General features: G+C 42.2%; 1 protein-coding gene across 1 annotated transcript; it reads right to left on the bottom strand.

The window, feature by feature from the left end:
- Positions 1-1,096: 1,096 nt before the first annotated feature.
- nt5e (5'-nucleotidase, ecto (CD73)) lies at positions 1,097-12,503 on the bottom strand. Its single transcript, XM_062550698.1, has 9 exons — positions 12,113-12,503; positions 9,226-9,448; positions 8,729-8,917; positions 6,415-6,612; positions 5,988-6,142; positions 5,107-5,215; positions 4,732-4,881; positions 4,237-4,437; positions 1,097-4,103 (listed from the first exon to the last, which is right to left on the bottom strand). The coding sequence occupies exons 1-9, from the start codon at positions 12,443-12,445 to the stop codon at positions 3,919-3,921; spliced, it is 1,743 nt and encodes a 580-aa protein (XP_062406682.1). The 5' UTR covers positions 12,446-12,503; the 3' UTR covers positions 1,097-3,918.
- Positions 12,504-12,949: the final 446 nt, after the last annotated feature.

A 12,949-nucleotide genomic window follows, 5' to 3' on the forward strand; every position in this document is an offset into this window, starting at 1 on the left:
GCAAAACAATGATTTCTAAGTGATTTTATGACTATGAAAAAGTTGCATAGGGTCTCTTTAAAGCACTTTTCCTCTGTCACACACACGCTATTTGTTTATCCAGCAAATAACGATGTTCATAGACAACGTAGAGTATGTTGCATGATTTTATGAAATTATGATCGAAGCAAGTCAAATTTGTAGTTTCTTATGTCTCATTTCATCAAACTACAGATACACTACCCGATCTGGTAAAGTTACACAGTGCGGTTAAAGCCGATAGAGGGCCGCGAAGTGAAAGCAGATCCTGCCGTTAACCCTGTTTCGAGTTGATAAACCGCTGAAATATTTTTGGAAACATTATTTTAAGGTACAAAAAACTCTTTAGTGTTGCTTTTAACCATAACCTCACCCGGAGTGAAACATCTTACTAGTCATTTTTGATGTAGATTGCAGTAGTTGGATCCCCACATACTGCACATAAGTAGGGCCTACTGAATGCGTCGACATTTTTTCAGTAAGTACATTTCCAGTGGGGCTATTTGCATATTATCACCAGACATCCTCTACTGTGTGGTTCTATATGTGGAGAGGTTTTAAGAGCTGTATGACTGACTACTGTTTCAAACCGCTGCATTTCAGAGCTCAAGAGAGCTTCTGTGGTTTAAACAGAAGTTTAAAAACTGCACTCAATTTCTTGCACTTTCTATAGGCCTACTGAGACCCCTGAGACAGCTGTTCATGTGAACTTTTGCCCTGCATGGAAATATAAAAAAAAGTATTCATACTCCTTTTTCTCTCACACCCCTTAGTGTCTCACTAACTTCCTTGTTCTTAATGGATTTTGGCATACCGCAACATATTTTCCACACAAAGTGCATGGTTGGAATAGAAGCAATGGTCCCTGTGCTGGCAATTGTTTATGTGTGTGTGTGCCCAGATGGGCAAACAGGAGTGCATATAGCCTGCTTTGTCCTGGGAGGTCAGAGGGGAAACATCAGTTATTCGTGCACCCTGCAGGAACAAAGTCTGCTTTTATTTTCCAGCTTATTCCTCACAACAAGGAGGAGGCTATGACAGATGTGGAGTACATTTGCAATGGTTCAAGGTCAAAAAGCCATGTAACACAGCCATTTTATTTCATCCTTTTGCTTATGCCAGGAAACAGTATTTTCAGAATGAGCAATAATGAGCAATAAGTTACAGTTCATTAGACAACTACAAACTGCATTTTCTTTTTAACTTCTGTTATATTCTTTCCATTTATTTCAAAGATAATATAAACAAAAACCTACATGTTTACCACGTATAGAAAATTGGATGATACAATTCTTGAACAATAAATCATAAAGCCAGTCTATACAGAACATCTTCCTCTTGTATTTGTAAGACACCTTCTGCTATTAAATAGCTATTGAAATACATACATTATAATATTACTCTTCAATTTAAAAGACTATTACACGTTCTTCTAAACTCCCGTTATTTAGTGGAACATTGGATTGTGTTGGTATTGAGAGACAGAACTACAGCCTAGACATAGCAGACTTTTTTAAGTTTGTGCATCAGCGCAGTATCAGGCTCGAGGCTACGTACATTCTACTTTAGAATGAAATTAGATTATTCAACTACGCGGCTTTATTCTAACAGCCACATTGATGGTAGAGGTTTGAATATTCCTCTCTTTGGCTCGGTATAAGCAACACCCCTGCATTTTATGCAAGGGATGAATAGACAAGGCAATTAGAAATCTGCTGGTGAAATCAACACTCCTGTCTGCTGGAGCTATGCCATAGGAGGAGGGGACCTCTAAAGTGTATTGGTGTGGAAGTTCAGAATAAATATTAGTGCCAATTTTGATGAATTGCACATATTCTCACAAGTTCACGCACTCTCAAATGGTTCTCCTCTTAGGCCATATTTTATTTATTTTACTTCATCAAAAAACTGGGACCTAATATACACAGCATGTCCTCGCACAAGTGGGCTGGCAACCTATTTAGCTTTCTGGTATTGCAATTCTTTTTTAAAGGATATTTTTGGGCTTTTTATGCCTTTAATGATAGAGACAGTGGAGAATTGACAGGAAGTGAATGGGAGAGAAAGCAGGGGTGGGAGCCGGAAAGGACCACGGGGCAGGAATCAAACCCGGGTTGCCGGCGTACGATGCAGGTGCCCCAGCCAGTCGCGCCACAGCTGGGGCCTGGTATTGCAATTCTACCAAAAAGACTTGAGAGACAAAATAAATTGGAAGGATTTTTAACCCTATGCCCCATGCGTAGACCAGCAAGCAGCACGGGGATATCGGATCCTGCCGATAGAGCGAAGCAGGGCCAAGGAGTCTAGCCCCTGGCGTATGCTTTCAACGGGGACCAACTGATGGTGGCGGTAGTGATGTCAAATTCAGCTTACTGAGAGTAGCAAAAATGAATTAGACACAGACGTTATTGAGAAGCTCATGCCCTACTTATTGGTTTGTAATAGGGTAATTGAATGAATGGGAGATGTAGGCAATGTGATCATAATTGGACTGTGATTGGCTTGGAAGAGGAATGAATGAATGAATGACGTGGCGTGTTAACTTGCTAGTAGTACTTCTCCTGAGCTGTGATTGGTTAGCGAGGTGTGAATGGAATATGTGACTATGCGTCTTCCCAATAGGACTTCGCTAAAGCTATTATTTATTTTGCTGTTGTTTTTGTAGACTGTTCTTGTCTGAAACGACACAGCAATCTACAAAACGTTTTTATTTCTTCACAGGCAACATTCTACCTGGTACCCTATAAGGGCCACTATGTTCTTGGGTAAGTTTTCCCCAACATTTCTTGCACACATGCACCTGTCAGAGGGCTTGGGCACACAGGTGCATTCTCAGTGCAATGAAACATCTAAACTTTCCGTTCGTGCTTAGCAACAATACATGTAATTCTTCCCTGAAATGTCCTGGTTTCTTGTGTTACACGTGTTATTGAAATAACACTGAATTCAAATGCATAGCCCAAATTAGATGTCTACACAAGTTGCTAAGCTGCACTCACTAACTTTGCCCCAAACAATTGGCCAGATCTGAGTCTTTTGTCACTGTATAATGTGCTTAACCTTCTGGTTTCAAGTTCATCACGCCAATCGCCACCACAGTGGGGAAGGAGTTGAGTATACAGGTGTATTCTCACGAGACCAATTCTTCTAGAACCATCTGTTTTCAGGTGAAGAGTTCAGGATACCTGTAAAGCATCGTGGTGTTCAAGCAAAATGCTATTCAAGCACTGCTGAATAGAAACAAAAATCGAACTGTTAATTTCCACACCAGTGGTTAAGCTGCCCAGCCAAATTATACCCAACGAACAAACTAATGCAAACGGAGCTTTTGTAGTCTTGACCTGAGTAGCCATGGGGTTTTAGGTGAATCACACCACAGGAAGTCACAGAGTTCATGAAAAACTATGCCAAAAGTTGAAGGATTTAGAACTGGACAGCTACTTGCGAAACGTGTGGACAGAGCTGATGGGGTCAGATGTGGTTATGGGGAAATGAAACAGGATGAAGAATCAGGTGCTTGAAAGCACCAATATAGCATAAGATGGAGAAATGTCATTGTTTTGGAGGAGTGAGGGTGGGTTCAGAGACATTACTTTGTGGAAATTTGCTTTTACTTTGATATTCATTTTTGAAAATGATTGTAAAAAAGGCCAAATTAAATTGATTAAGATTCCATTTATAAAAAGCTATAAAAGGGGAAATATTCAAGGGGGGGGGGTGAATACTTTTTACAGGCACTCTATATAACACCCACAGTGCAAACTGGGGGGTGGGGGGGTTACTGAAACTAAGCTGATTTTATCTTTAGCTCGGTTTAGTTTTAGTTAGTTTTGCATTGTTCATTTTCGTTATCATTTAGTTTTCGCTTTTCGTTTTTAACTCCGGCTCAGACACTGCTGACTATAGGCTCATTGACAAAGCCAGAAGCATGACCAAGAGTGGAAGTGAGATCATGTGACCAGCTCCTCCACCTGTCGGGCCCTCCTCCTGGCTTGAACTCGTGAACCTGATGCGGCCCTCCACGGCCGGATGAACTCTCTTGGACTCACTGATGTAGCGCTCCACCACCGCGATGTCCAGATCGCCTGCGAAAAAAGATGACGCACGGTTGAAAAAGAAACTGGCATCGACAGCTGTGGCTCTGCAGAGCAGAATGCTTGCGGTTCAGAAAGGCGGTGAGTGAGAAAAACACTTCTCCTTTCCTCGCACCCAACTTACCGCTGTCGTGTTTCAGCTTTTCGTCTTTGATCATTGAATAACCATCACCACCATCCGCAATGTAAGATGGCATGACTAGTCTGTAAACTTTTCCATCCTCCATTGGCTCGTAGCGTGGGACTCGGCACTCGGTGCAAAGGATGTGGACAGATTTCACACGATGGTAGGGTTCCTGATTGAGATCAAATTCAACTCGAAAACCTGCAGAGGCATGGTACAGAAACAACTTTAATGTCAAGAGGAGGTGTGGGGTAAGCCCCAAAGATCAAACTATGTACAGTCTTGTGTATTAGCCACATTGTGTATAAGCCGCAAGACTGTGTTTTGTGCAAGTTAAAAAAACAAAACCATATGAATACCATATTAACTGTCCCCCTGTATTAACCTCATAGCTCAAGAAATTTTCCGAAATCAATGTACAGTATAAGCTGTGGCTTATAGTTGGGAAACTACGGTGTTGGCCTGTGACATCAGACTCCTTGCACACTGTTGTACCTGATACTTGTAGGAATTCCCCTGTGCCACCACCGTGTCGTCGCACGCCATGCTCCAAGGCCTTTCTGATGGTGGAGCCTCTCAGCTGAAGCAAGTCAAATGTGGATCCAAAGGGCAAGACTGCAATCAGGTCCTCCATTGTGATAGAACCTGCAAGACAAATATACTTTTTGTTCATACAGGGCTGGCTCTGCAACTAAACAGAGAAATCCCTTCTTAAACCCTCCTCCATAGTCATCGTCTTATTTAACAACTATCCACTATCAATTTTCTGTACTAACGTGGTGGATAACATTCCTGTGGACTGCATGCCTAAATCTCACCATTGTGATACTATATTAAAACATCAAAAACCAGAGGCAGACACAAACACACCATTTCGGGCACGCTCGTCAATAGGTGAGCGCACTGCCCCACCGTTCAGCAGGCAAGCGCTCACATGGTTCCACTGAACCTCATCGGCGTACTTCAGGTTGTGGTCCACCTGCAGAAGACAGTGAATATGGAGTGAATGATTTACAAACACAGCGTTTAGCAGACACGTTTTATCCCAAGCGACTTACATGTCGTCCCCTTAGAAATTACAGTTTAAGGTTATATCTACATTCTGAGTAGTTCTGAGATATTGAGCTTCAAAGTCTTAGAGGTATACTGATGATAAGCGGAACAAACATCGTTAAATTTAATGTCCAAAAATGCAAGAAAACTACAAGAAACACCTCACCTCACCTTCTTAATTTGCCACAGAAAAAGAATGTGTCAATAACTCAATTTTGACAAAGATGTCTAAGGGAGTCTACATTATTTCCGGAGCAACTTGGGGTTAAGTGTCTTGCTCTTAAGGGTACAACGGAGGAAGCCAGGAATTGAACCCACAACTTTTTTGAGCTACAGCATGCTAGCCCAGCTCCTTCACCACTACACTACTACTGCTCCAACCAATGCTGGCCTATAAGTCTGATGAAGGTTGCAACGTTATTCTAAGCCAAGCAAGACAAAATAAGGAAGGAAAAATCGACTCCTTTTTTCTTTCTTAAAAAAAAAAAAAAGTGTATGACAGATTTGTGTCCTGCAACTCTGATGTACACAATGGCCTATTCTGATTATCCAAACACGTCACCATCAGGTACTTTTCAGGCATTCGCATTGTAGCCATTCAAAATGTTGGACATTGTACCAGTTTATCAGTATGAATATCAGCTGACAAATCTCTATTCTTTTACATGGCCTAAGGGCGTGTATTGTTTTGTACACACCATGGCGTCACAGATGAGGTTGCCCAGGTTGCACTCGCGGAACCGACACTCCTGTGAAGTCCCGTTGAGGTAGACCAGAGTCTTGCCCACAAACTGAGCGGTGTAGTTAGCCAAGCCTTTCTTCCACTCCTCAACGTCGGCCAGGATTGCAGGGTCTGCAGTGATCACAATATGATAGTGAAGCAGATATCCTCTCTTTCACTCTCGCTCACACGCACAGAGACACTGTCTCTTGTGTACATGTGTATGCATGCATAAACCACAAGTTAAGAATGTGCAGTGTAGCATGCAACAAGGTTTAGAAAAGATCAATTGTGAGATGCCATTTTTTTTTTAAAAGCGGGAAAACAAAAACATTCATTATTTAAGGTACTGATATAATTGATACCTGCCTTTTCCATAAAACGTTTCAAATATGTTAATTTACCTTGTGTTATTGAGCTGTCCAGTAATATTGGATTGCCTTTTGCCTCAAGGACATTTCCACTGACGTCAAAAGTCACCTTAAGATGGCCAAGATATTTCCCAAAGGCATAAGCCTGAACTACAGGCACCTGCCGGCCATCTTGTGACGTCACCATGAAGGGATAAGGCCCAGCAGGGACCTCGTTGGACGGGGCTTCTCCTTTAGACCGAGGGAGGGACACAAACACACAAAATGAGGACATGGGTATTTAAGAGGTTGAATGTGGTTAATGAAATACTTTCAGTTCAGTTTCAGTCTCGCACTTCTGACTGTCTCTCGTCAACCGCACTGTGATAGCCAGAAGACTTCTATACTGTATGCTGTCAGGCTTACATGAACACAGCTCATAAACACAGTAGCGTATGTACTGTAGCAAAGGTTCTGAAGATTAGATTAGATTCAGCTTTCTTATTCAAATAGGTAAAAACGTGCATTAAAATATTAGGTGGAAATACAGCTGTTGTGACTTCAGGATTTTGGCAAAGTCTCAACACTGAAGAGGTCAAACCACTCTTCAATTGAAATACAAGGAAGTAGAGGGGGAAAAAATAAAAAGAAACAAACTTCCTCTCTGGTAGAAAATGAGTTATTTTTCCAAAGCCAGGACATTAAAACTCAACACTGTGTTGCAGACACATCTGATCTCAATTACAGTTCTACCCACCCTGCCCAAAAGTTACACCCAGTTAATCAGCTGTAGCAAAAACAGTATAGCACTTGGTCAGATTGTCTTGAGTGAGCAGTGCATGACACAAGGCAAGGGGCATAGCTGCTAACAGATTTTTCCCCCTTAGTCTCTACAGTTGGAACAAATGAGTATATTAAAATGAACACTTTGTTATTTAGAGATTCTGACCTGTTCCCCTCCCTGTTTGAAATGGTCAGAACCTTTTCTTTTTTTTCCCTTTTTCTTTCTTTATCTACAATGGCTAAAAAACATGACCCTTCAGAACAAACATAAATGTCTGTATAAAGGACTAAAAAACAATATTTAATTGCTGCTACATGAGCATGAGCCTACATTCATGTAAGGGCACATTCTAACATGTAACCTGCGTTGTGTTGAACCGCACAGCTCTGCCTTGCCCTCACCCAGACTTGAACCAGCAAACAGCAGCAGCACCTCAGATTGGAGGTTGAGTGTGCCAGTGCTGTACTAACTTTTCAGGATTGGTCAAAAAGTCTCAGGCAGAGTCAGCAGTCGGCCAGAATTCTTCAGAGAGCATTAATCATGGGACCAGAGACTTACAGTACGTTGTGTGGCTAACAAACACAGCCTGACGATACAATACAAAGATACACTTCTTGTACAGTCTTGGCTAATGACATCTCCCCCTGTGGTATGCTATACTGTTGAATATGTTGACCCCAAAGGGGTATCCCAAAACCATTATCTGTGGCAAGTCAAACTTGTCGAGCAAGTCGAACTCACTCAATCACCAGGGGGATGCCGGCCCTGGTCCTAAAACCATGACAGCTCACTCCTTGGGCCCCACACTTTCTCAACCCAACCAAACAAGAATGCCAACACTCCTCAGAAGACATAGAAGACATGCCCCAGATGTTAAGACACACAATCATCTCAGTCACCTTCAATCAGTACAATTTCGCTCATGCCCGGCACCCTCAGGAACCATTAGCAGTCAAGACAGAGAGTAAATGGACAAAAGACAGAACACACATATAAGGATCTAAGTTCACACACATATAAAAGTTAAAAGGATATAAAGGTTCAAATTCATTCCTACACTAGCAATCGAGGTACAGTACAAGCCCAGGCTGACAGCTCTCTCGCTCTCACATGACTCTTAAAGGGTTATTCCATCATTTGGGGAATTAAGCTCATTTTTCACCTCACCTCGAGCAAAACAATTTGATATTTACCTGTTTCCCTTTCATCCAGCCATTCTGTGAGTCTGGCGATACAACTTTTAGCTCTAGCCTAGCATAGATCATTGAATCAGTTTAGACCGTACAGCAGTGCTCAACCACTTCCCCCGCCCACATTTCTTCCTACCGGTCGGGGATTGACTCGGCAACCTTTCGGTTACAAGCCCAAGCTCTACTGTAACCAGTAGACCACAGCTGCCCCCAAAAAGCAAAGATTGTTGTGCCACAGGAGAAGCACACAGACATACTGTATAGCACGCAAACACATAGAAAACACCAACACAGCAGGTACAGCATACTGTATAGCACACACATACAGTTTGACACATTACACAACTTACATATGGCACAGCCACGGACCAGTTGGCTATACTGTTACACTCACCTGTGTGCAGGAACGTGTTTGTGTGTCCTCCGATCACCACATCCACACCTGGGACCTGTTCTGCTATTTCTTTGTCTACCGTAAAACCAGAGTGGCCGAGGGCAATGATCTTGTTAACACCCAAAGTGGTGAGTTTCTCAACTGCTGTCCGCAGGGCTGTTATCTCATTTTGGAATTTTAGGTTTGGACCTAAAGTGAAGAGGAAAAAGACAAGTGAGGTTAATGTACCTGGTGCTTTAGAGAAGACATTGGCCATGAGTAGAATGAAAGTGTAGCTATCTAAGGGGCTTAAAACAACAGTCGGATGTACTTTGGGGTTTTTGCTATTCTGCATCATCCCATCTCGAGCACATATAGTGGGTATCTGCTGTGCCATATTATACTGTCCCATGAAAACCATACTCTCTAATGCAAGAACAACTCCATTGGTAGGGATGGTGTTTCTCTGTCAGTGACATCAGTTGTGTTTTTTTTTTTAAACACCATGTTGTTTTTACCTGGCATAGACAGAGCAGGTGTTTCTCTGGATGTGTACCCCACCACACCCACTTGCTCTGAACCCACTTTGAAAATCTTGTAAGGCATAAAGTGCCCCAAGACGCTGGATGCCATCGAGCTATCTGGTTGGATGTTTGCACTCAGGATGGAGCAGTTCACATCCTTCAGAAAGGGCTTGACAAGGCCTTCCCATCCATTGTCAAATTCATGGTTCCCCAGAGCCTGGAGAGAAAAGGAGGGAGGATGAGATGAGTAACAGTCTTGGTCACTGAGTGTCTCAATATCATGTTATCCATGTGACCCAAACCATGTGGCACGTTAACAGATTACATGTGTTTAGATCAGTGGTTCTCAAACTGTGGTGCGGGTTCCACTGGTGGTGAGGGTGACTTTCTCTAGTGGCATTTTTTTTTCATGAAGAACAAATAAGCACTTCAAATTATGTCAAAATACATGTAGAACTAGAAAAGCACCCAAAGAGCGCAAAACTCTGCCAAGCGAAAACATCGCCACCTGGATCCAGACGGCGATTGGGACCACTCCCAAAATTTAGCAAAACAGTATGTGCAATGTAAAATACTGTATATTTTCTGATGTGGTCCCCATTGTGAAACATTTGAGAACTACTGGTTTAGATGTTGGTGACATTTTAGAGGTGTTAAATTGGGACATTCGTTAGATGCTCCGTTCCGTGGTCTAAACTAGGAACAGTAGAGTAGGTTTGAGGTCGGCGTCTACGCCTTATGTTGATCTGTGTATATAAAGGCCAACGCCCACTAATGGCGACCACATTAACGTCTATGGATTTGACACTCAGATTTTCTAAAGTTTGCCATTGACGCGTGTCAGACACTGCCAGAGGGCTTTGCTCCATTATAAGTAAAGTAAAAAGTTCTGAACTTTGGTATCACTTGACGTGCGTCAGATGCTGCCAGAGCGTTAATCTTTAAATAAAGGTGTTCTGTCTGATGTATAGTCTCAAACAGACGAAGCAGAAAAGTGGAATCAGCACTCGGAGGGGGGTGGTCTCCTCCATTCCACGTATCTATTCAAAGGAACAGTAGAGACACGTACTGCACCAAGACCACTATTTATTTATTTATTTATATTACTATCTTCTAATCTTTTTTTTTTTTAAGTATATTTTTTGGGCAATTTTATGCCAATGACAGGGACAGTGTAGAATGACAGGAAGTGAATGGGAGAGAGAGAGGTGGGAGCCGGAAAGGACCACGGGGCGGAGATGAAACCCGGGTTGCCGGGGTACGGTGCAGGTGCCCCAGCCAGTTGCACCACAGCTGGGGCCACTTTCTTCTAAACTTTACTGGTGATAAACTTACTGGGTAAACATTGTCTTAAATGACCTACAATTTATTTATGCTCTCAAACCAAAACAAGCAGAGAAGATCTCATCACTACTACTGTGACTAATGACATCTCTCCTTATAGAAAACACATGTGTTTATCTTGCCACTCAGAATCCCAAGGTTGCGGATTTACAGCCCTTTTGTGTATCTTAATGGTCACAGAGGGGAAAAGGATAGCCCCTGTCCAGACATGTCCTGGCCTCTCATCAGCACCTCCAAATAAGATTCCAGACCTCTACGTCTGGAGGACATCCTCCATGGAATTAAGTCAGTCCCCATACACATACTTATGGAAACCTGCGACTTAGTCTGCGTTCAAAACATCCACTAATTGACTGCATAGTGCACTGACTACATTCGCTGTATATCACACTAGTGAATGAGTGGATGTCCAAAAAATAGGCTTCATAACATTCTGTGAGAACAAATGAACAAATTACACACATTTGAGAGATTTCCAACAAACTACATGGTTATACTGTCACACCTCAATACCACTTCCAACATAGGCTAGTCAACAGTAGCTCATCACACCAGGGGGGTATTCCAAGTAGTTTAGTGACAAACCTGGGTAAGTTAACTAAAGAGTAAGTGGTAAACCTCCTAATAGAAGAGCTTTGTGGCTTAATTCTCCTAACAAAATCAGGTCTAGGGCTCTTGTTGTAGGAGGTTTACCACTTACTCTTACCTAGGTTTGTCTCTAAACCTAGGCCTGCTGCGGGAATAACCACCAGATACTGCACAATAGTCCAGAGAAGAGGTTAGAGTAGGCTTAAGTAAAGTTTATCAATGGAACTGCAAGTCATGCCACATAGTCTTTTTGTTCCAACCATTCACTAAGCAGACCTCTTCAGCCCAAAAGCCCACCTTTGTAAATTCACTTGTGTTTAACAGGGGGCGGCAACCGATGAGAACTGTTCAGAATCTCTTTAAAGACGCAGCAGTCTATTTTGGAGCACTCCTCGTTGGCCAAGTTCTGCTCTGCCGTACAACTAGCCTACCCGTCCAATTACAGTATAGGCTATACCCCTGATTCAGGTGATGAAATTTTAATTCAAACCAATAGGCTGTAGACTACTTATTTAAAGCACTTAAATAATATTGTAGTCCCCAGATTTTTTTTTTCTCAATTGTTGTAAAAAAATAAATAAATAAATAAATAAATAAAAACACTCTTTTTAAAGTAGCCTAAAGGTTGTTGACCCTAGCCTATGGTATGGCTCAGCTTTGCATGGCTCAGCCTTGCCTACTTTCTACTGACTCGAAATCAACTGATGTTGATGGGTTAGGCTACTGTGTCATGATGCTTAAAGACGCGCACTTAGAATGCTATTGCTCTTCCAGATGTTTCAAGGGAAGCCTACAGTAACAACATCGGTCTAATCAGCCTCAAAAGACAATGCAAAGTGTAGGAGTAGGCTATCAAGATTCATATTCATTCGTATTCATTACAAGAAACACATAATTTGGGCTACAAAAAAGGATATCCCTATGGATAAAGAGAATATGACTGTCTTACCATTGCATCGTATCCTAGTTTGTTCATGAAATAGGCTGCTTCTGCACCTTTGTACAAGTTGAACCAAACCGTGCCCTGAAATTGGTCGCCGCCATCCAGGAGCAATACGTTAGGTTCCGTTCTGCGAAGCTCTAATATTTTTGTATGTCTCCTCGCCACTCCACCGAAACACGGAGCTTTCGTGCATTTTCCCGAATCCCTGCTCGTCTCTTCTATCCGGGCATGGACATCGTTGGTATGAAGCAAAGTTAAGTCCCATGTATTTCCGACGAGAGCTTGGCTACAGAGGAAAGTGAGAACCAGAGTAGAAAACCGACACTTTCCAGTCCCCATCGCTGTCTCTTTGAAGAGGTAGGCTATGGTCTACTTCACACGCAACGCAGAGTGCACTGCTGCTGTGAGCCTCAAGGCGAGTTTTAGCCTCTGCTCTGTGCTCCGCCAGAAGAGGGCTGGCAATTAGGCTACAGTATGACTGATTGTTTCCATAATCTTTGCGCTCAATCCAACTGGTTGAGGAAACCATGTATGAAAGAACACATACGCATACAAAACGAACCCATAACAACCAATAAGAATTCCTACAAAAACTGCATTGTAAAAGCACCAACGCACAGGTTTGGACATAATTAGGCTACCGTGCTGCATTGTGTGTTTAAGAAAAGCTGGAGTAAGATAAGAGCCATAGCCTAAATTAAGATAGTCTTTAATTACATTTATTTGCATTATTGCGTGTAGAGATGGACAAAGTAGCTTACACAATTTATTTATTTAAGTGAAAGTATAGGCTACACTTTGTCAAATGACTCCAATAAAATAAAAAGTTGCTAAGTCAATTTA

This window comes from Sardina pilchardus, chromosome 12 (assembly GCF_963854185.1).
Source record: "Sardina pilchardus chromosome 12, fSarPil1.1, whole genome shotgun sequence".
NCBI classification, from domain to species: Eukaryota; Metazoa; Chordata; class Actinopteri; order Clupeiformes; family Clupeidae; genus Sardina; species Sardina pilchardus.